At 41.7% G+C, this 23,964-nt stretch overlaps 1 protein-coding gene and 1 pseudogene across 1 annotated transcript; one reads left to right on the forward strand and one right to left on the reverse strand.

The window, feature by feature from the left end:
• Positions 1-8,348: 8,348 nt before the first annotated feature.
• On the forward strand, positions 8,349-9,307 carry LOC114638612 (olfactory receptor 13A1-like). Its single transcript, XM_028787175.1, has one exon. The coding sequence runs from the start codon at positions 8,349-8,351 to the stop codon at positions 9,270-9,272; it is 924 nt and encodes a 307-aa protein (XP_028643008.1). The 3' UTR covers positions 9,273-9,307.
• Positions 9,308-11,999: 2,692 nt separating this feature from the next.
• LOC114638624 lies at positions 12,000-16,747 on the reverse strand (annotated as a pseudogene).
• Between the last annotated feature and the right edge of the window lie 7,217 nt (positions 16,748-23,964).

Genomic DNA, 23,964 nt, shown 5'->3' on the forward strand with positions numbered 1-23,964 from the left:
AAGAAAGAAAGAAAGAAAGAAAGAAAGAAAGAAAGAAAGAAAGAAAGAAAGAAAGAAAGAAAGAAAGGGAGAGAGAAAGAGAGAAAGAGAGAAAGAGAGAAAGAGAGAGAGAAAGAAAGAGGGAGAGGGAAGGAAGGAAAGAAGGAGAGAAGGAAGGAAGGAAGGAGAGAAGGAAAGAAGGAGAGAAGGAAGGAAGGAAGGAAGGAAAGAGGGAAGGAAGAGGCCTTCTAGAATTCTATGAAATTGAAGGCACAACACACCCAAACTTAAAACAGTGCTAAGAGGAAAGTTCATAGCACTAAGTGCCTTCCTAAAGAAATTGGTGAAATCTCATACTAGCAACTTAACAGCATACCTAAAGCCTCTAGAACAAAAAGAAGTAAACAGATTCAAGAGGAGTAGAAAGCAGGAAATATTCAAACTGAAATCAATCAATTAGAAACAAGGAGAACAATACAAAGAATCAACGAACCAAGAGCTGTTTTTTGAGAAAATTAACAAAATAGACAAACCCTTAGCCAAATTAACTAAAACTCAGAGAGAATATCCAAATTAACAAAATCAGAAACTAAAAGGGAAACTTAACAGCAGATACTGAGAAAAATCTAAATGAAATGGACTGTTTTCTGGATAAATTCCACTTACCAAAGTTAAATCAAGATTAGGTAAGCAATCTAAGGAGACCTATAACCTCTAAGGAAATAGAAGCAGTCATCAAAAGTCTCCCAACTAAAAAAATCTGAAGTTCAGATAGTTTTAGTACAGAATTCTACCAGACCTTCAAAGAAGAGCTAATACCAATACTCCTCAAATTATTCCACAAAATAGAAACAGAAAGGACATTGCCAAACTCATTCTATGAGCCACATAGAATACCTAAACCACCTTGATACTTAAACTACACAAAGACTCAACAAACAAAAAGAATTTCAGGCCAATTTCCCATATGAGTATTGATGCAAAAGTACTGTGATGGTTTGCATATGCTTGGCCCAGGGAATGGCACTATTAGGTATGGCCCTGTTGGAGTAGCTATGGCTTTTTTGGAGTAGGTGTGTCACTGTGGGTGTGAGCTTTAAGACCCTCATTCTAGCTGCCTGGAAGCCAGTATTTAGCTAACAGCCCTCAGATAAAGATGTAGAACTCTCAGCTCCTCCTCTACCATGCCTGCCTGGATGCTGCCATGTTCCCGGCTTGATGATAATGGACTGAACCTCTGAACCTGTAAGCCAGCCCCAATTAAATGTTGTCCTTTGTAAGACTTGCCTTGATCATGGTTTCTGTTCACAGCAGTAAAATACTGAGACAAATACTCACAAATTGAATCCAAGAACCCATCAAAAACATCATTTACCATGATCAAGTAGGCTTCATCCCAGGAATTCAGGGGTGGTTCCATATACAAAAATCAATCAGCATAATCCACCCTAGAAACAAATTGAAAGAAAAAAATCACATGATTATCTCCTTAGATGCTGAAAAGGCTTTTGACAAAATCCAACACCCATTTATGTTAGTTAAAAGTCACATACATAAACACAATACAGCATATAGCAAGCCAATTGCCAACATCAAATTAAATGGAAACAAACTTAAGCACTTCCACTAAAATGAGGACAAGGCAAGACTGTCCCGTCTCTGTATTGCTTCAGTATAGTTAGTACTTGAAGTTCTAGTTAGAGCAATAAGACAACTAAAGGAGATCAAAGAGAAACAAATTAGAAAAGAAGTCAAAGTATCACTATTTGCAGATGATATGATAGTATACATTAAGTGACTCGCAAAATTCTACTATAGAACTTCTACAGCAGATAAACACCTTTAGCAAAATGGCTGGATAAAAAATATTAAATAAAAAAAAATCAGTAGCCCTCTTTTACACAAATGATAAACTGGCTGAGAAAGAGATCAGGGAAACAACATCTTTCACAATAGCTACAAATAATACAAAATATCTTGGTGTAACTATAACCAAGCAAGTGAACAACCTGTATGACAAAACTTCAAGTCTCAGAAGAAAGAAATCGAATAAGACACTAGAAAATCGAAAGGTGTCCCAATGGTAGGATTATCATAGTGAAAATGCCCATCCTACCAAAAGCAATCTACAGATTCAATGCAGTTCCCATCAAAATCCCAACACAATTCTTTATACAACTTTAAAGAACAATTCTCAACTTCATATGGAAGAACAACAAACCCAGGATAAATAAAACAATCCTGTACAATAAAAGAACTTCTGGAGGTATCACAATCCATGACTTCGAGCCGTACTACAGAGCAATAGTAATAAAAACTGCATGGTATGGGTGAAAGAACAGACAGGTTGTTTACTGGAATCCAATCAAAGACCAGAAAGAAACCCACATACTTATGGACACTCGATTTTTGACAAAGAAACAAAACCATAGAATGAAAAAAAGAAAGCATCTTCGACAAATGGTACTGGACTAATTGGATGGCTGCATGTAGAAGAATGCAAATAGATACATATTTATTACCCCCCACAAAACTCGAGTCCAAGTGGATCAAAAACCTCAACAACAACAACAACTACTATTACAACAAAACAGATACACTAAATCGAGTAGAATAAAAAAAAAGTAGGGAATAGACTTGAATGAATAGCATAGGCACTAAGACAAATAATTTACAAATGTGACTTCATGAAACTGAAAAGCTTCTGTAAGACAAAGGACACTATCAATAGGACCAAATGGCAGCCTCCAGAATGGGATAAGATGTTCACCGACCTTACGTGCAACATAGGTCTAACATCCAAAATGTATAAAGAACTCAAGAAGTTAGACACCAGTGAACCAAATAATCAAATTTTAAAATGGGATACAGAGCTAAACAGAGAATTCTCAACAGAGGAATCTCTAATGAGTGAAAAGCTCATGTAACAAATCATGCTGGTGAGGATGTGGAACAAGGGAACATTCCTCCATTGCTCATGGGAGTATAAGCTTGTACAACAACTCTGGAAATCAATCTGGCATTTTCTCAGAAAACTAGGTATACTTCTACCTCATGACCCAAATATACCACTCCTTGGCATATACTCAAAATACATTCCTTCATAGCAGGACACTTGCTGTACTATGTTCATAGCAGCTTTGTTCATAATAGCCAGAAACTGTAAACAACCGAGATGTCCCTCAACTGAAGAATTGATGCCAAAAATGTATCAATTATACAACAAAATATCATTCAGCTATGAAAAACAAAGACATCATTAGATTTGCAGGCAAATAGATGAAACTAGAATATATCATCCAGAGTGAAGTAAACCAGACCCAAAAGGACATACACCGTATGTACTCACTGAGAAGTGGATATTAACCATAAAGTACAGGATACTCACACTATTATACTACCAAATGGGATCCAGGGTATAAGTTTACCATTCAGAATAGGCCACCACTCTAGGCTTCCAGACAATAGGCCCCAAAAGAGACCCTGTACTCATCCCAAGAGGAAAGACTCAACCCTAAACAATGCTTCCTCACAAAATAGCTCCACTCAGGGCTAAAAACATACCATACCACACTGGGGTCTCTACCTTTAACAAGATTAATTATCTACTTAATCACTCCCAGACAGGAGTTGGTCAGAATTGCTGGCTGTGCATGAACTCTCAATCCCGTACTACATAGGGTTAGGGACCAACCAGATCACCTGTCCACCAGCAAGTAAAAACAATTGTAACTGAGAACAGCTTAAGCTAACACTGAGCAACTTGCAGGGAGCTAAAACCTGTCTGATATCTAGAACTTTTGACCTCGAATTCTTACTTTACTCTGATGTTTGCTATTCCTCTCTTCAGGTCAATTCCTATAATCAGGAACAGTTTATGGCCCCTGAGACCATTTGATGAGCATGTACAAATGGCTTACCTAAATGTGCCTCTTCTAAGGCATTCTAAAACAATAAGGCCTTTATGTGTCTTAGTGCATATCTTATCCCAGGAATACTTATATACCTAGGAGAGTGCACTTTTAACATAGACTCCAGGCTGCAATGGGACATTTATTCTTGCCCATTCTGCACATCTATCCTTGTTCTAATCCTGGTTGGAACAATGCCCTAGTATTTTGCTAGGTCCAAAGCCATAGGAACACTGACACTCATAGTTGGTGATCAAAACTTTGGAGAATTAAGTAAACCAGTAGGCTAGGAGTTTGGGATATCAGAGACTCCACATTCAGACTAGAAAAGTAAGTGGATAAGTAAGTGGATTCTTTAGCAGTACTCATTGTGCAAAACTGAAAAGCTTAGATCTTAAAATAAAGAGGATTATGCATAGCTTTGGGAGAAACCTGCTGTTTCTATGCCAAGCAATCAGGGATAATTAGGGAAAACCTTGCCATTGTCATGGAAAATCTCAAAGAAAGGGAAGAAAAGGGGTATAGATCAAATAATTGTCAATCTCTGTTATTTAGTTCCCAAGGCTGACCACCATATTGTCAGCATTAGCCAGAACACTGATTCTTATCCTGATCAGGCTAACAGTGGGATCCTGCATCCTCAACTGCATGGCTAACTACATAAAACAGAGAATAAACTCAGATAAGCTACTGGCCCTTAGGACCTATGGCCCACATGGCAGAACAGGATGAGTCAACAATTTGACTCATGCCCATAGTACCAGTGTGGAATGTGACAGGGCAAGATGCATAGCAATGCAGAAGATCCTTGATCTTATATTTTTTGCTAAGACCATTTGACTGGAGACCTTAGCAAAGGTTTGACTAGAATTTGATCTTGGTGGGAAGCCCTGTGAAAAATTATCCACCTCTGTTCTAGGAACACAAGGTGAAAATGACTCAACTAAGTTATTTTGGCTTCTGTTAAACTGCTTGACTATGCCACATACCCACCCCACCCCACCCCCAGCTGCTGAGTGAGATATCAGGATGGGGGTTTTGCCTTCAGGTACCCCTTATTCTAAACGCTCTATGCTACACTTGGATCCCAAATACCTGAATATACTCATAGCCAGGAGGAATAAAGACATTGGCTATACACTGTGTCTGAGTGGCCATCTCTGGTGAGTTCCTCAAAACAAAACAAATGTGAGAACCTAAATTGGAGAGATGAGTCTATTTGAAGGTACGTGGCTAGCGCATTTAGGAGTAGCTAGTCTTTTATAGCAAGAGTCTGAATGAGTGCCTAGTACCCCACAGCTCCTGGGGTGGCCAAGGCTTGCAACAGGGCCGCCAGTCATCTTGGATTCGGACCTCTTCTAGCCTACGCTGATACTCAATCCCTGTCTGCCAAGGCCAGGATGCAATGAATATGTTGTAGTGTCCCCCCACTTTGTTCTCCCAGCCCCAAATGCAGGCAGTGATGACCCATGAAGTTGGAGAAATTTTACATCCTTTCCTGGTGAACTTTAGCTAATAAAGATCTGACCTTGTTCCTTCCCCTATTCTTTCCAAATGAGAATTGAAAAGGAAGAAAGAAATCCTGCTGGGAAAGCGCCTGGCTTCCTGCCACAGGAAGCAGAAACTCAGCAAGACACCTGTGCCCTTCCCATCTGCCCTTGGGAGCCAGCTCCTCATTTTCTCTTTCTTTTGTAGACTTGATAGATAGTTGCAAAGCCACCTCAGCCAGGACCCTGGAGCAGGCATCCCAGGGGCCATGGCTGCCTTGGGTTACATCATACAGCCAAAGCTATCTAGATTTAAGCCAGGATTACCTGAAGCAAACAGACACCTCTGTACCCCTCAGGACTAAGACATTCCTGCAGTCCAAATGGTGTGGTGAGGACATGACCTAGATGCCCCTCCTTTGTAGGGTCTAGATGCATGTCTCTAGGCAGAAATAACCAACCCTATGTCAGTCTTAGAGACTTGTCTGGAAAATATTGCTAGTTTCAAAAATTCTTAATGTGTATTGCTGCTTAAGTTGGCTGTGTCTTTTCCTTCCTGTCAGCTGTTAAATCAAGAGATTTATTTATAGCGAATATGATGTTTTAGGGCCACAGGGTATCCAATGTCAAAAGAACAAAGATGTGTTTCTGTGGATGTTTCTGTATCCACAAAGAAGGATCAACAGGTCCAAGAGCTATCATAGAGAAGTGAGATGAAGGGCTGGAGGGCTGGAGAAATGGGTAATAGTGCAGTCACCCAGTCCTCCTCTCTCTGTCAGGTTCCTTTCCACGGGTTACTTTGTTGGACACCCAACCTCACGCCTGTGGCCATACAGGTAAGTGTCTTATGACTGTTCTAGACATTTGAAATGAAGATATTTTCTCCCCATATAGATGGATCATGTGTCTTGCTCACAACTACACAAAGACGTGGTAAACACGTGCTGTGTGATTAGGGAGCCAGTAAGGTTCAATCTCTCACACAGGAGGTGAACGGGTGATGGAGAGTGTTGGGGGTAAAACCTACTGACAATTCCTGTACCCAGCTCCTTTGCTGCTCTGGGGTATCGTGAACATTTCATCCTGATCCCAGTGGGAACAGCATGCAGAGGTCACTTTTTCCAGGAAGAGGAATGACCCTGGACTTCATTCTTTTCTTATCTTGCCAGGCAGCTTAAACAGCACGGACAGAAAACTACTCCCCACCCCTCTGTACAGGTGACTATAAGGCAAGTATTGGAGGTAAGTGTGGGCAGGGAGCATATTCTCAGGGCAGTCCACATGGTGGTTCATCTCTCAAATATGTCCTGACACAGGGGCATTCTCAGTTGTTCCTGGCCTCAAAGATACATTAAGAAGAAGGATGCATGGACTTGAGTGGACTTCTGTGGCCAGAAAAAATAAAGAACTCCAAACAAAATTGCATTTTAGATCAGTAAAAAGTACTATTTAGAGCCAGGATTTCCTAGTTAGGAGTTGAGACATATTTTTGTAAGGGCGCTCTCATTTATCTCAGCTTCCTGAATTTTGTCTGCTAAATCTGACAACTGGGTCTGTCATCCTTGGTGTTCAGGGACATTGTGTGCATACCTAGCCATTGTCCAGTGACTAGTAGAGTTCTTTGTGAAATAGAGAAACTATTGGTTGAGTGCAGCCTTGTCTGAAGCCCTATGAAAACGTGGAATGAAGCTCAACCTCAGGAGAGGCCCCGCCAGCCCAGGATATACCATCATTACATTGAGCTTAGTTTGCTGGGTGGAAGATGGGAACAGAGCCAGCACTGTAGTCATCCACAACACCCCTCCCCACCCTCTCTCCAAACTCCTCTGGAGCACTGTGACATAGAGTAATGGGGATGGTGCATATTGTATTAGGAGCTCTGGTAAATGACTCTCCCAGCCTATTTTCAGTTTTAGAACAGTTTACTCTGGAGATGTGTAAAATGATTTACTCTGAAACCTGAAATGTCATTTCATGCTAGATTTTAGAGTTGGATGAGAGCAGCTTGGTCATAACATGCCCTCCATGTGACAGGCCACGCTGGAAAGTCCTGTCACTTGTCCCTGTCAGTCTGCCCTTACAATCTGACTCTTAACTCACAACCAATGACGAATCCTTCAATACACCCTAACAGGCAGAATCCCGGAGTCAGAAGTGGCAAACGAGCTCTACGCACATAGTACAGCTGGCCTCAGTCTTGGTCACCCCTATATCCTGTCTTCTTAACAGAGGCCTGCTCTCTCAACATACAGGGTTATGTGTGTTCTCAATGCTTGCTGGACAGTGACTGGCAATGTAACGTCCTATGAAGAATGTTCCAGTCCCTTAAATAGCACTCTGGAAATCTTACATGAGCTGGGCTTGGGAACAGCTGAGTTCTTGTTACTCAAGGTGTTGACTAACTCGAGACATCCTAGGCCCCTCAGGAAATCCTACTTTCTCTTTCATGTTGTATATAAGTCTAATTCTATTCCTTGGCTTCCTGTCCTGGTTAGAACAGAGTTCCAAGAAAGGAAATTCTAGGTTCATTGCTGTCACCTGGATGAGAAGTTACATTGTCACAGAGACCACACTTGGTCCTCTCTCTGGAGAGTCTGTTTTAAGGTTTTGCACGTCATGCCCCCTACTCTGGGACTAGCAGCTGGCAATAGAGTAAACTCTTTCCCTCTGTGTGGGATGAGATGTTGTTCGTATAGAATAATGTGCTCAGGGACCTTATATTCAGGGTGAACTCATGTTTACATATTCATGGAATCTGTATGGGGTCTGTCATTGGCTTACTCTTTCCTTTAGCCCATGACACAAGAGAATAAAACTAAAATATTATTTTCATACTAGAACAAATTGCTCATTACACAGAATTGTTACCTGAGTTTTAAAACAATTGCTAATTAATCAGAATAAATCTCAGTACTTCTTTTACCAGAGGCCCAAACTACAACCCTTATCCTGAATCTAGACAGTGCTTCCTATGGCTCCAGTAAACCAGTCGGCTGTGACCATGTTCATCCTGCAAAGCTTTGTTGAGGACCCCTGGATCCAGGATACTCTCTTCTGCCTCTTCTTTGTCTTGTTTGTGGCAGCCATAGTTGGCAATAGCCTGATTATCACAACCATCCACAGCAGTCCCAACCTCCACACTCCCATGTACTTCTTCCTAGCCAACCTTGCCCTGATGGATGTGATCTGCACTGTGACCGTCTTGCCCAAAGTCCTGCAGAGCCTGGTGGCAGAGAACAGCATATCTTATGAGGGATGCCTCACACAGATGTTTGTTTTCTCCTGGGTCCTGGGCTCTGAGCTTCTGCTTTTCTCTGCCATGGCCTATGACCGCTACCTTGCAATCTGCCGGCCATTGCACTATGGTACCCTTATGAGTGGCAGGGCCTGTGTGGCCCTTGCAACCTTTGCGTGGTTCACTGGAGCTCTCAACTCCTTGGTGCTCACTTGTCTGGTATTGCCACTGTCCTTCTGTGGTCCCAATCTCATCACACACTTCTTCTGTGAGATCCCTTCTGTGTTGATGCTGTCCTGCAGCCCCACTTTTATCAATGACATCATGACTGTCATTACAGACATGTTCCTGACAGGCCTGAACTTCCTATTGACCATGACATCCTATGTCTTCATCATCACCAGCATCCTACGCATCCGCTCAGCTGAGGGCAAGAAGCGTGCCTTCTCCACCTGCTCTGCCCACCTGGTTGTGGTCACCCTTTATTATTCCACTGTTCTATATACTTATGTCCGGCCAGCCCTAGGAACTGCTGGGCTCCTGGACAAGGCCATTGCTGTTCTGTACACCACTGTGACCCCATCTCTGAACCCCCTTATCTATACCCTGAGAAACAAGGAATTCAAAACATCCTTTAAAAAACTCTTATTTCCTCATTGATGACTTTGAGCTTGGAGAAGAGCTCTGGAAGCAGTGGGTAAGGAGCTAAAAAGATCCCTCAAGCCTTCTTTTTGTATGTTCTGACTCTGGAGGACATAGGCCAAGTTATATCCTGGGCTGGCTTGTCCAGTTTTTATGAGGAAAATCAGACTGTCTACCAAACAACACTAGTCTTCTACTCTTTTGAATGTTTTAGATATCTTTAACCATTCCTATCTCATATGTAGAAATGTATGCTTATTAATTATTAATGTTATTAAATGTTAAAATATTTCTATGACATACTGAATCAGGTCTACTTAAATCTTGAGTGTAGTCCTTATAGTTAACTCTCTTTAAAATTTTTTGATTCTCTACAACAAAGGCCAAGAGTGAATGGTTACAGAGATTAAAAAATAATGAACCCTGCTCACACTTTATGTAGTCATTTACTGACCTGATTGGACTGTTTTCATTTGCTGTATTCTTTTTAATTTTTTAGATTAATTTTTTATTGGATATTTTATTTACATTTCAGATGTTATCCCCCTTCCCCATTTCTCCCCACCTAGAAACCCCCTGTCCCATCCCCCTTCCTCCTCTCTCCATGAGGATGTGCCCTCACCCACCCACCCACTCCCTCCTGCTCATCCTCAAATTCCCCCACACCAGGGCATCCAGCCTTCACAGGACCAAGGAATTCCTCTCCCACCTATGTCCGACAAGGCCCTTCTTCTCTACATATACAGCTGGAGCCATGGGTTCCTCCTTATGTGCTCCCAGGCTGGTGGTTTAGGCCCTGAGAGCTCTGGTTGGTTGGTATTGTTGCTCTCCTCATGGGGCTGCAAACTCCTTCAGCTCCTTCAGTCTTCTCTCTAACTTCTCCATTGGGAAGCCCATGATCAGTTCTATGGTTAGCTGTGAGCATTTGCCTCTGTATATGTCAGGCTCTGGCATACCTCTAAGGTGACAGTTGTATCAGGCTCCTGTCAGCATACACTTCCTGACATCCACATCAGCATCTACCTTTGGTGACTGCACATGGGATGGATACCCAAGTGGAGCAGTCTCCAGACGTTCCCTCCTTCAGTTTCTGTCCCACACTTTGTCTCTATATTTGCTCCCATGAGTATTTTGTTTCTCCTTCTAAGAAGAACCGTAGCACCCACACTTTGGTCTTCCTTCTTCATGAACACACATGGTATGCACTCACTGCTAAGTGGATATTAGCCTGACAACTTGAAATACCCAAGATACAACTCACAGACCATGTGAAGCCCATTTGTTGTATTCTTACCTCAGTTTCTCCTGGTACTTAGTTCATCTACCAGATTCAGGGAAGAAAATCCTTATAGATGACCTGAGGAGTTTGGGGCTGAGTCCAGGAGCCTCTAATTCTTATAAAACCTTCCCTGATTCCAGCATCCAAAGATGTGAGATCAGAGCCAAACACTGGCATGATGGCCTCTTCTCAAAACCCATGTCATTGTAAAGGCTTGCTAAATCATAACTCTAACTTGTACCTCAACATATCTCCTGTCTGGATGAGTTTTATGTGACCTGTCCATCATCAAGGGTTACTATTATCCAACACTAAATGTTGTATGTAATGTTAACCTGACATGAGTTCAGTTCCACTGTGACAGGAACTCAGAAATAAAGAGCTTATAAGACGTATTCATGCTGGTATGAGCATACTTGAAGCATTTCACACGCTGTAGCATTTGGGTGGTTATCAGCTCTAAGCTTACATAGTGCCGTGTGACTTGTACAGAAGAGATGGCAAAAACCATAATAGAATAGGTAAGCAAGATGGAGGAAAACAACAGGTGAGACAGAACTATGTCAATGACTCATGGTTATGGTTAGTAATGTTCATGATTACTTTAACTGGAGGAAGATCTCAGAGGAAATCGCTGAGAGATACCTCCATGATTATCTGTAAACTGTTTCCAATGAGTATCTACTGAGCAGCTGTACCTTGTCTTTAATGTGGGTTGTACCTTCACCTGCACTGGGGACAGGAAATCATAGGACAAGCAAATAGAGAAACCACACTTACAGGTTCTAAGTTTAAGTTTCTCTGTTCTCAACTGCTACAATGTAAAGAAGATTCTCCACCACACATTCTACTGCCATGAGGCTCTGCACCCAATGATTCCATAGTGACATGTCACTTTTGACTAGTAAAAGAAGAGTAAGGGGTAGCATATGGACAACTGAAGAATAGTTCTTGGCCACATGAAAAATAGGGAGGATATGCTGAGAACTGATCATTTATTTACCAATGTTCATATTGAGATCGTGATATAGCACACAGTAGTAGCTGATTTAAGCAAGAACTTAAGTCAGAGAAGCAAGGCTCTTTTGTGTCCCTTTGGGAAGGCAACTTGACTTTCTCTCTAAAAGAAAAGCACCTGTCAGGACTTGGGATAGTGGTGATGTGGACTAAGCTTTTGTTTGGTGCACATAGATAAGCATGAACTAAGCAAAACAACCAGCACAGAATAGCACATGTTACACGTTCTAAGTTTAAAGGCACTTTTCTATAATGGCCAAGACTGGGAAGATGTTCTAGGCAAGGTGGGAGATGGTCTTACACTTGCAGAATGGCCTGCATGTTTTCACCTAACGTTGAGAAGAATACAAGAGTCTCTTCAGAGCAGTCCTGACATTCTTATTCTTCTGTGGATAGATAAGGATGTTCAGGATGTGTCTCAGAACCTAGTACAATTAAGATCTCTCTGGTTATAATGGAAACAGGCACAGAACTTGGGTGGGTAATACAGAGCCCAATAAGGTAGAATGTGTAGGTGAAGGCCTTCTGCTTCCCTCAGCTCTGCACATGTGCTGAATGCTACTGCTGCTGATACAGCCATAGGGCAGCAGAGAAGCAGGAAGTTGATGCCTCTGCAGTAGTCATCCATACGAGAGTCATGATGCTCTTCACATTTGAGATGCTTCAGAAGAGCAGCAGTAACAGAAGAATCTCAATCTCATATAAGCAGTGGGTGACGTTCTTGGATCCACAGAATGACAGCCAACCATGTCATCACACCAGCACTGATGGGACCACATGCCTATAACCAGATCTCCACATATATATGGATTTATCCTAGAGCTATATATAGTGCCAAGGAAATCAACTGGCTGTGTAGTGATCATAGACCATGATCATGTGTGCTGGTCTGTGTACCATACACTGTCCAAGGAGATCTGTGGGTCTCTGGCCTGGCTGGAGCAGCCAAAGAGTTGAGCTCTCTGAGGGGGAAGGATAGCCAGATCAAGGCTAGCTGCTGGGCTTCTGCAGCCTTTGCTGCTCCAGAGTTGTGTGGCACAGAGGGATGCTGCTAGGCTCAAGCAGCTTCCACAAAAACTTTGAGAGAGAACTTCTCTTCCTCAAAGTGCTACATCTCTATGCAACAAATACTGTTAGGTCGTTGATGAAATAGTGTGTGTGTGTGTGTGTGTGTGTGTGTGTGTGTGTGTTATTCCTTGTGGACAGGATCATATATATATATGGGTTGGTTGGGGGGGTCTAAGAGCAGATGCTTTCTATTGGCTTGGTCTGAGATGTTAGGAATGCCTCATCTATACATGAAGGGACTTCAGGTGTTGCCCTTACATGACTGATTGTCACAGTCCTGCCCATGGGGTGTCGTGGTCACGTGTTCCAGGGCAGGAACCTGGTCAGTAGATGAAACTCCTACCATCCTCAGGTATGAGGGTACTGGGGTTTCTGAATCCACTTGACCTTGCCAAGTTTTTGTCTAGTGACACAGTTCTGCTTGCCCCACACATGTGTATCAGCAGCTCATAAGATAAGAACTACAGAAAAAAGAGATTGGCCATGTTCCCATTGAAAAATATGATGTTTTCCTTAGAAATTAGACCAACCAGCACCTTAGGTAGCACAAAGGACATGCAGATAATGACCATGATGGCCAAATTGCACAGAAAAAAGTACATGGGGCTATGAAGTCCTGTTCGGGAACTTACCAAAGGAATAATTCAAGTATTTTCTACGAGCATCATGTTATACAGGGATAAGAAGTAGCTGGTCAGGCATAGTTATACACATGGTACTATGAGAAGCCCTAAGGCATGAAGTCAATTACCAGTATCTAGTTGAAACTCAACCTCAGGATGAACTGTACCCAACACAGATTTCCAAGTTTGATTTTTGTACTTAGTCATTTGGAAACTGTGTGCTATCTGTGTATTTCATATTTGTTTGGAACAAGGTCTCCCTATGTAGGCTAAACTGACCTAACACTTATGATTTTCCTGCCTCAGACTCAACTATAGTGATTGCAAGCTTGTATTAAGTAACTTAATTTAAAATAGATCAGGCAAATATTCTTAGACCATTTTCTAGAGGACCCCATGAGTGAGGAGTGCATGTCATTGTCAATATCCAGTCAGTCCTAGACTTCATGGTAGCCCCCACAGTATTAACTTCCATAGTCTTTGGACTGAGTATTTCCAAGTGGATATAGGATTCATGCACTCACTATTAGAGTTCTATCACCCTCCACAAAAATTAACTCCCAATGGATTAAAGACCTAAACCTGAAAACTTAAACTGCTAGAAGAAAACACATGCAGTACTGCATATAGTATAGATGTATGAAGGAAGTGTCTGAAGAGGATTTCATTTGCCCCAAAATGGAGGCCAACAAATGACAAGAGAGATTTCATAAAATTAAAATACTTCTGCACAGCCAAAGAAAGAATCAATCAGGTAAACAGGATTAATTAATGTCCAGAATTTATAAAGAACTTGAAAAGCAAAGAGACTTACAACAGCCTTATCAGGGTTCCTAACAGGGTTCCGAGGGAGAGGAAAGGGGAAGAAAATTAAATAAAGAGATAAGAAAGGAAAGAGTCAAAGGCTGGGGTCAGGAAGGCTACAGGGGCTAATGACCCAGACCAGAAAGTTTATTAGCAGCACGGCTCATTCTAGCCCTTGTGGGTAGGGGTGGGGGACAGAAAACAAGTCAGTGAAAAGCATCAGACGGCAGAATTATAGAGAGCTAAGACATCTCAGGTTCCCCTTAGCAAGGTAGATTATGGTATGGCAAGCAAAGCATTTCATATCTCAGGGTCAAGAACATTGAACCACATTCACAAGGGAACGGTGTCAAGGGCCAGTTCCCAGACTTCAGTCCCAGAGGCTCTGGCACCAGTTCACAACTGGCCTTGCCTAACATGACCTTGGATAGGTGAGGGGCAAAATGCCCACATGCTATCATCAGAGCCTTTGTGCAATCTCCACTCCATCCTAGCCCTTAATAACAAAGACTTCAGATGAAGTATTCTCAGCAGAACACAGAGGCATCAATGTATACCATGGTGAGACCTTCCACACAGGACATGAGAGTTCCACAACATCTTAGGAGATTCACGGAGAGAATGTGTAAATAGAGGAACTTCTCCCGCCCACAGTATGCGACCCCCCTGACCGTTGTCCTCCACATCAGTCTACAGGGAGCTTGGGTCATGCATCCATGAGTCTCCCTTAATTGATCCTAAGAGCTTTCTCCTTGAGTTTCTAACCCAAGAGGCACCAGGACAAGCACCTGCCCCTGGACACAACAATGACAGGAATTTGTGAAAGTCAATGACCTCTACACAAAGACAGACAGAGCTTCAGAGGGACACTAAAGACTTGCTGCTCGTAGGAAAGGAGAGTGTGTGCTCAGTGTAGTGTGCACTTTTGTGGAAGCCATCTGTCACCTGAATTCACTGTGACACAGAAAGGTAAGTGAAAGCTAATCTTGCACTATGTGACTTTTCTGGCTAACAGAAAAGCTCTGAAGCAGGAGTTTCACTGTAAAAGTAACATTTGTCCCAGGGTTTGGATGTCAACACAGAGAAATAAAGAGCATAGTCATGCTCTCTGCGAGGCCTGAGGTTGAGGAAGAGCAATGGGTCAGAGAACAGATTATGATGGAAAGATTTGGCTTCATATTCCAGTGTATAAACAGCAGACTGTCTACCTCTGGGTTCCCCCGCTATGTTTTGAACCTGACTTCTTCATTCATCACCCACAGTACTAGCACTAATTTTGAAATGAAAACAGCAGATTTGGATTAATCTACAATCTATATTTGACTAGATGGACTTGAATTTTATCTTGTTGGGCTGTGATATTTACAGAGGATGGTGAGAAAATGCTGCAGAAGAAAGTCTCTTCCCCTTCTGTCCCACTGTTGAGGGGCAGAATATGAATTTCACCTTCGAGAGGGGTAGAGGACCAGGAGAACACAGCCACCAGAATCAAGTGAGCAGGGCTCCTAGGAGCTCACAGAGACTGAAGCGTCAATGACAGCACCTGGGCCTGCATGGGTCTGCACGAGGGCCTCTGTATATATGCTAGGGTTGTGTAAGCTTGGTGTTTTTGTGGAACTCCTAACAGAGGGACTGAGGGTATCTGACTCTTTTGGCTGTTCTTAGGATGCTTTTCTTCCTACAGGGTTGCCTTGCCCAACCTTGGTGTGAGAGCTTGTGCCTAGTCTTACTGTATCTTGTTATGTCATATTCAGTTGATATTCCTGGGAGGCCAGCTCTTTTCTGAAGGGAAACAGAGAAGCAATGGATCTGGCAGAAAAGAGAGGCTGGGGGCAGGTAGGAAGAGCGGAGGGAGGGGAAACTGTAGTACAAACAAACAGACAAACAACAACCCCATCAGCCCAACCCTGCTGGTTTTAGCTACACCCTGTTTGTTGCAGATGAGAGCTAGGAAGACTGGGAATCACCTAGAGAAACAATTTCTGCTCTCTGACTTTAAGTATCAGGGAAATGGCCAAATAAAGAGGAGTAGGGATATGATAACAGGGCTGGAGGGATAGATGATGCTTTCTCTATCAGTTTTGTTTTGTTTGTTTGTTTGTTTGTTTGTTTAGGTGTTTTGGTTTGGCTTGGTTTTGGACAAACCATGGTATCTGCAGACACTCCAGTTCATGACTGTGGTACAGTTCCTTAGCTGCTTTGCTCCTGGTTGAGGCTCAACTTCCGAAGGTTTTCAAGTCAGCCTTGCTGAGATCTGGGTTACGTGTAGCTATGTGTGGTTGTTGAGAATTTGCTCCCCTCAAACTCTCCAGGTAGATACCAGAGTCTCCATTGTCCTCTTAGGCACAAATGGCAACACTAGCAATCAAAACTAAATTCCCAAAAGAACCAGATGGAACTTTGGAAGGAGGACTTAGGTGGAACCAGCTCATCTCTGTGCTTCACAGTGTGTGTGGTTGAGCCGTTGGGAAACATTGATAATTTCCCCTCTCTATAACAGTATCACATTTGAGGAAGATGCTACTGTCTGACACGCCTATAGGAATGACAGACATCAAAATATGGCTTGCTAAACCTAATGTGTATGAAAAGACTATTTATTTATGGTTTTCCACAGGTGCCATTCTCCTCTCTGTCATTTATGAAAAATATTCCACAGAAAACCTCTGCATTTGACTATTGGATGCACCAGTGTACGGCATGTCCCAGGTGGCCAGTCAAGGAAAAATGGCAGTCATTGTCCACGAAAGTCTCATAGACCTCTTTTCTCTGTACTTTATCTTCTGTGATTGTACAAATACTGAGGCTTCTCCAAGATACTCTACAGGGGATGCCTGGTTTGATCCATATGAGAAGTCATGACTGATACAGGGTGAAGTTAGTACTATTCCTGTGAAGATAGCACATATTCTGTGTGGAGCTTAGGCTATCTGAAGCCCTGTGTCTAATCCAGCCTTTTCCCATCCACAGATTCATGGTCTTTCTGATCTAATCTCCTTTATACTGTTTATTCTTTAAGAACAAAGCCTCCTCCGGCTCACTATGCAATCTCAATGTGGAGTAGGGAATCCCAGAATCCCACCGGTCTGATATCATTAGTTGTTCCTGTTCTAGGTCAAGGGTCACAAACAGGAGCCCTTCGAGGTGACACCTGCTTCTTACTCAGTTCCTCCTTTGATCACATCAGGTTCCCCACACATCCATGCCTTGGCCTGACCAAGCCTAATTCTCTTTACTGAGAGGCCCTGTTTTTCAGGCTTTAGCTGTTTGTTGTAACTGTTTTGTTTTTATTTCTAAGTGTTCTCGGTGGACACAAGTGGAATATGTTAGTTTTCAGTGAGGTTCTTTAGCTTTGATCAGAAAATTCATCACACATGCTATGGAATCGTTAGTGATCACAGCTGTGTTCAACACAGACCTGTCACCTGCTGTGTGCATTCTCTCTCTCTCTCTCTCTCTCTCTCTCTCTCTCTCTCTCTCTCTCTCTCTCTGATATAGTGTGAATGCATGAGTGTAGATATGGTGATGGGATTGCACCATTTGCAAAGATATCGAGTTATGCTGGTCAAACGACATGTCTCCATCAGACCTCTCCAGTAATAATCCTATTCCACAAAGGTCACACTCTCCTTTTTGATTGATGACGCCTCTCCACTTTAAGACATGAGGCCCCCATTATCCTTAACACCATTCCCATCTCCTCTAATGAACAACATTTTGAGACCTTTGATCAAAGTAAACTTAACAAGTAAAAGCAATCTTCCTTTATCGTTTTCAAGGTACACTTGAGGAAGAGAATTACAGTTTTAAACCATTTTACGGTTTTGTAGAATGCTTTCTTTCAGGCAACCCAGTTCCATGAAGATGCAGGACATTTTCATGAACCCTGAAGTCTTCTCACCACTGTCTTGTTTAGGTCTCAATAATTAAGAGGGAGCATAGATGGCTGTTTTCTGCTACAGATCTGGGTTTGGGTGCATTTTCTTCCATGTGAAAGCATATAACTCCATTGTGAAGTTATTCTACACATCTTTTTTCCCCTAACATAATTATTTTTATTAATTATTTGGAAATTTTATACAATGTGCCTGATCATACCAGTTTCCCATTCCTCCCAGGTCCACCCTCCCACTCTTGCCCCTCCCCCCAAAAGTGTAGCTCTTCACAGTTGATGGATTCTGCTTGGAGGGTAAGGGGGTGGAAAAGGACTCAGTTTTCTTAAGGGACTGGCCACTTAGAGTTTGGCATGGTCCAGTGAGTATACAGGGTCCACAAATTGAACTTGCTAGGTGTTTGGGGGTTTTGGCTTTATTTTCTTTTTTTCTTCTGTTTTTCTTTCTTTCCTATTCTGCAAATCTTAAATTGTCTGTTTCTGTTTGTCTTTTCTGTGATATATTCTTCTGAATTGGTATATGAGTAAATCTGCCATGAAAGTCATCAATCCGTGTTGTTATTTGTAACAAAGTCACTGCATATGTTGATGGGACATAGGCTAATAATTCAATATAGTAAATGTTTATGTTTCTGTGACTTTGTCATTGTAAGGACCCAGAAAGAGGACCCCAACTCAAGTCCCGATCAACGCGCACCCAAGGAGACACGAGAGACTGACTTGATGCAATTGGCAAAAGGCAGTTTACTAACAAGGGCCCTTGTTAGTAAATTGTTGTTGGATCGAAACTCATCCCATGCAGGGGAGAGAATTTCGATGAAGACCCCAGGAAGTTTAGAACTTTTATAGGGGGAGGCACAAGGAGGAAGGGAAAAGCGGGAAATTCTGGCACGGTTACATATGATTGGATATTTCAAACATCAGCACTTTGCGTAAGCAATCATTTTGACAGGCTGGATGACCCACTATTTTTGACCATGAAACCTCAGACCTTCTAGGATAAACACCAGGTAGCCCATTACTCACTTGGGCATGTTAGACTGGTCAAGATATGTCTTTGGTTGTTTCTACATTTCTGGTCACCTCATCCCTAGAGGGGCTTGATATTTTTATTATGGCTATTCTCAGCAAGCTCAGCAAGCCATACTGTGGTCTTTGCCAAGTTGTTTGTGGTCTCTGCTGAGCTGTTTTAATTTTTACCCTTACAGTCATCTCTGTCTTTTCAAGTTTTTGAGCCCCTCTCTTCTTGTTATTTGGTAATACATAAGATGATTGTGGAGTGTAGTCACTCCACTATGCAGAGCCCTAGGACTTATTTTTCTGTTTTAATGTGCTTAGTTCTTATTGTCCCATCTTCCTTAGCACTCCCTCATCTTTGCTATTACTATATCTATTGATCATTCTTCTATTAAAATAGAGTGTTCTAATTTCCACATGTGAGCCATGAATGTGGTCTATCCATTTTGCTGTACATACACAGGGGACCATGATTTTATGGTTAAGTAATGTTCCACTGCATGCGTATACTACCTTTTCTTTATCCCTCATCATCAGATGAATACTGATGCTCATTTTTTGTTATTCTGACCACTTCTCCACAAGGGAGTGTTGGTGTCTCTCTACTGTGCTGATTTCATTTCTTTCAGTTACATACCCAGCAGTGAAGTTCTGGTTGGTTTGCAAGCTTTAAATCTAATTTATTAAGGAACAGTCACACAGTTTCCTCAGTGGCTATGCTAATTTATATTGGTGTAAGTTTGATTTTTGTTTTTAACTAACGTTTGTTGTCTTTGTTTTCCTAATGACCATGTGCTAGTGAGATGACATCTCCTTGTTGTTTGATTGGCATTCTGCCAATGACTAGTGAACCTATTTTCATATATTCTGTAACAGATTGTAAATTTTAGAAATACAAAATCAAATTATGTGTTCATTTATTAAACTGGATTATCTTTTCATTTTTAACTTTGAAGTCTTTATTATGGATGTTAATCTCCTATCAGATGATTACTTTGAAAATATTTGTTAATTTTCATTTGCTATGTTGACATTTCCTAGGTTGATATAATCTCACTTGTCTATTTTTGCTTCTGCTGTGCTTTGGGAGTCTTATCTGAAAGAATGAATGTTGCTTATTCAGATGATATGAAATGTTTCTTCTTTTCTTTCAGGCATTAGCTTTGATCTTTGATCCTTTTTGGATTGGTTCTTGAAGAGAAGAAGGGAAATATCTTGTTTCATTCTTTGGCATGTGAACATGCCAAAGTTTTACCAGCATACATATTGAAGAGGTTGTCCCTTCTCTCCTGTATGTTCATGGTATTTATGTGAAAAATGGCTGGTAGCAGGTTCCTGTGATCATTCTTTGATTCTCTGATCTTTCCCATGGTCTACTCTCTCTTTCAAGATGAGATCAAGTTCTCTTGGTCAGGACAACATGGTGAGTGTCTTGAAACCGTGCATAGAACTGCTCATGCATTGTTCTTTTGCTCAAGACTGCTACAATAAGCCCTGATTTCAGGTCTTCTGTGTTTTCATATGAATTTTGAGATTGTAATTTTCTAGTGTTATAATGAATATTATTGCATTGATGCTAAAAATAATTTGGATAATACACACACTTTAACAATATTAATTTTTTTCACCTATTTCCTTTCTTTTTTATTAATTATTTTATTTATTTACATTGCAAATGATGTCTCCTGTTGGGGAGTTTTCCCAGCCTTCCTTTTTGAAAACAAGTTAAAAAGGGGGACCTGTTGGGAGCCGACTCTGAGCAGAAAGCGGCTATCATCTTTGCAGCCATCTTGAGCCATATACCCTGACAAGAGACTTGTTTTCAACAGCCTACAACAGCTGAGCACACTCTGATAATTATCTTGATCCTTTCAATCAAGGCCAGGCAGTGGTGGCACACGCCTTTAATCCCAGCACTTGAGAGACTCAAGGCGAGACTCAAGGCGAGACTCAAGGAGAGATTAAAGGTGAGACTCAAGGCAAGACTTGAGGAGAGATAAAAGGAGAGACTTGAGGTGAGAACAGCAGCAGACTCCGTCACCAGAGCAGATTCTGTCTCATCTCCATTCTTCACATCTCTGTCTCCACTCCCTCTCTTGCTAGGCCCTGACCCACAGACCGGAGCAGCAGAACGGGCCGTTACAGTCTCCCTTCCTGCTTCCCCCTCCATGAGCCTCCCACCCCATCCCTCCTCTCCCTAGACACTAAGAAGGTGCTCCCCCACTCTCCCACCCACTCTCACCTCACCCCTCTAGTATCCGCCTTTGATGGGTCATCAAGCCTCCATAGGAACAAGCATATCCCCTCCCACTGAGGTCAGATAAGGCAGTCCTCTGCTACATACCTAGCAGGAGCCATGGACTGGCCCATGTATGCTCTTTAGTTGGTGGCTTATTCCCTGGGAGCTCTGAGGGATCCGATTAGTTAATACTTCTGTTCTTCCTATGAGGTTGCAATCCCCATCAGCTTCTTCAATCCTTCCCCTAACTCTTTCACTGGGGTCTTGGGGCTCAGTTTAAGATAGGGTCTCGCTACATAGCTCTGGCTGTTCTGGAGCTCACTCTGTAGATATGCTGACCTCAGACTCAGAGAAATCCATTTGACTGTCTCTGCCTCTGAGTGCTTGGATTAAAGACATATGCCACCACAGCCCAATTTGTTTTGTAATTTTCATTAAAGAGTTACTCACATCCTAGCTAAATCTATTCCTAATATATTAGGGGGTTTTCTACCTATTGTGAAAAAGATTCCTTTGCAATTTTGTTACTAGCAACAACATCTATTGGTATATGAAAATGTGACTCATTTCTTGAGCTGATCTTGTGTCCTTAATCTATTTTCTGCTTTTTTTGTGATGTGGTTTGTTTTTGTTGTTTTGTTTTTTGTTGTTGAGGGTTTTTTTTGTCCATCTATCCCCTTTACTCTGTTTATGGTCAAGGTTGTCATTATCAGTGTCTTCCGTGTTGTTTCATTTTTCTCTGTTGGTTTTGAATATCTTTTATTTTCTTCCTCTCTGCCATTCACCACTGTGACTTGATGGTTTAGTGTATTGACTGACAAGATTTTATTCTTTTCATTTCCTCTTGTATATCTGTCCTTTACTGTATTTTACACTTTTCTCATAGATATTATTTTTCTTCATCTCAAGATTTGAGGCTACCTTAAAAATATTTTGTAGACTTCTCTAGTGGTTGTGAATTCTTCCAGGCTTGCTTTGCCTTGGGAAGTCTATATATCTATTTCTTAATGACATTTTTTGGACATATTCTTCATTGGAAGTTTTACTTTTAGTCTAGTTGAATTCCCTTAAATCTAATTTGGCTTTCTCCTGATGATTTTAGAATTCTCTTGGTGTTTTAGGGTCTTTACAGGTTATGTATGAGGTGCCTAGTGAGGCCACTTTCTCATGATGCAGTCCTGCACCGAGATGTCTGTCTCTTCCAACATCGAAGCTTTATGAGTATTATTTCATTTAGTAGGTTTTCTGTGATTTGGCCTTTTTTTTTTTATATAGCTTTACCATTTGAAAATAGCTGACAGTGATACTGGGTAAAACATTAGCCTGCCCTACTATGCAAAGGTCTCCACCTGATGCTTGGACAAGACTAGAAGTTGTGTGTAGGATCTGTGGCCTAGGTATTAAGACTTTGGTTTCCTCCTGATGCTAGGTCTCAACTCAGAAGACCTGACATTGAGTTCCAAGGTGTGTTGGCTAGTTTTATGTCAGCTTGACACAAAGTAGAGTCATTTTGGAAGAAGAACTCTCGACTGAGAAAATGCTTCTATAATTGCCTGTAGGCAAATCTGGAGTGCATCTTCCTAATAAAGGATTGATGTGGAAGGGCTCAGCTCACCATGGGCAGTGCCAAAGCAGGGTTAGTGCTCCTGGTGCTGTAAGACTGATAATGACATTCTACTATATTCATGGATCAGTGTCCTGCTCAGTCATCTCTAGAAAAGCTCCTTTCTATAGTATATGAAAGTGAATACAGCGACCCACAACCAGATATCATGCAGAGTGTGATAGAACTCCCCTCAGGGCTCAGAGAACCTCATTTTTATTCTCTTTTGAGAATGAAAAAAGAGTATAAGAGCTGGAGATGGATATCTCTTATTTTCTTCCTCTCTGCCATTCACCACTGTGACTTGATGGTTTAGTGTATTGACTGACAAGATTTTATTCTTTTTATTTCCTCTTGTATATCTGTCCTTTACTGTATTTTACACTTTTTTCATAGATATTATTTTTTCTTCATCTCAAGATTTGAGGCTAAAGAAAATAAGAAAATAAGGCCCTCTGTAGCAACATGATCAAAGTTTGTGTGAACTCACAGAGACTGAGGTAGCTTACACAGGGCCTGCACAGGTCTGCACCATGTCCTCTGCATATGCTTTATGACTTCCAACTTAGTGTTTTCATTTCATTCCTGAGTGTGGGAATGAGTGGGTGAGTCTCTGGTTTTTATCTCTTGGATTCTTTTCCTTCTGCTTATTTGTCTTGTCCAAATTCACTGTGTTATTTTTGTTTTATCTTATTTTATTATGATCCCTTAGAGATCTGTTTTCTAATGAGAGACAGAAAGGGAGTGGATCCAGATGGTAAGGGATGTGGGAAGAAACTTGGAGGATTGGTGAGAGGAGCAACTGTAATCAGGTTATATAATGTGATAAAACCCTGTTTTTGATAAATGGAATTTTTTCAAAAGTCTGAGCAAGGCAGTGGGCAGGGTTCTTCCATATTCTCTGCTTCGGTTTCTGCCTTCAGGTTCCTTCCTTGGGCTCCTGTCCTGACTTCCCTTGATGATGGATAGGAGTCTGGGAAGAGTGTGTGTATCAGATAAACCCTTTGTTCCTAGGTTGCTTTTGGTCATGGTGTTTTATCACAATAGAAACCCTAAATGAGACATAAAGCAAAGATCTGTGATTGCTTCCCTGTCTTGCTCCCCTATCAGTGCAATTGTCTTCTACAATACGTTGCCCCATGTTTAAGAAGATGTGATGGTGGTGGTA

This window comes from Grammomys surdaster, unplaced genomic scaffold (assembly GCF_004785775.1).
Source record: "Grammomys surdaster isolate TR1022 unplaced genomic scaffold, NIH_TR_1.0 125612, whole genome shotgun sequence".
Lineage (NCBI taxonomy): Eukaryota > Metazoa > Chordata > Mammalia > Rodentia > Muridae > Grammomys > Grammomys surdaster.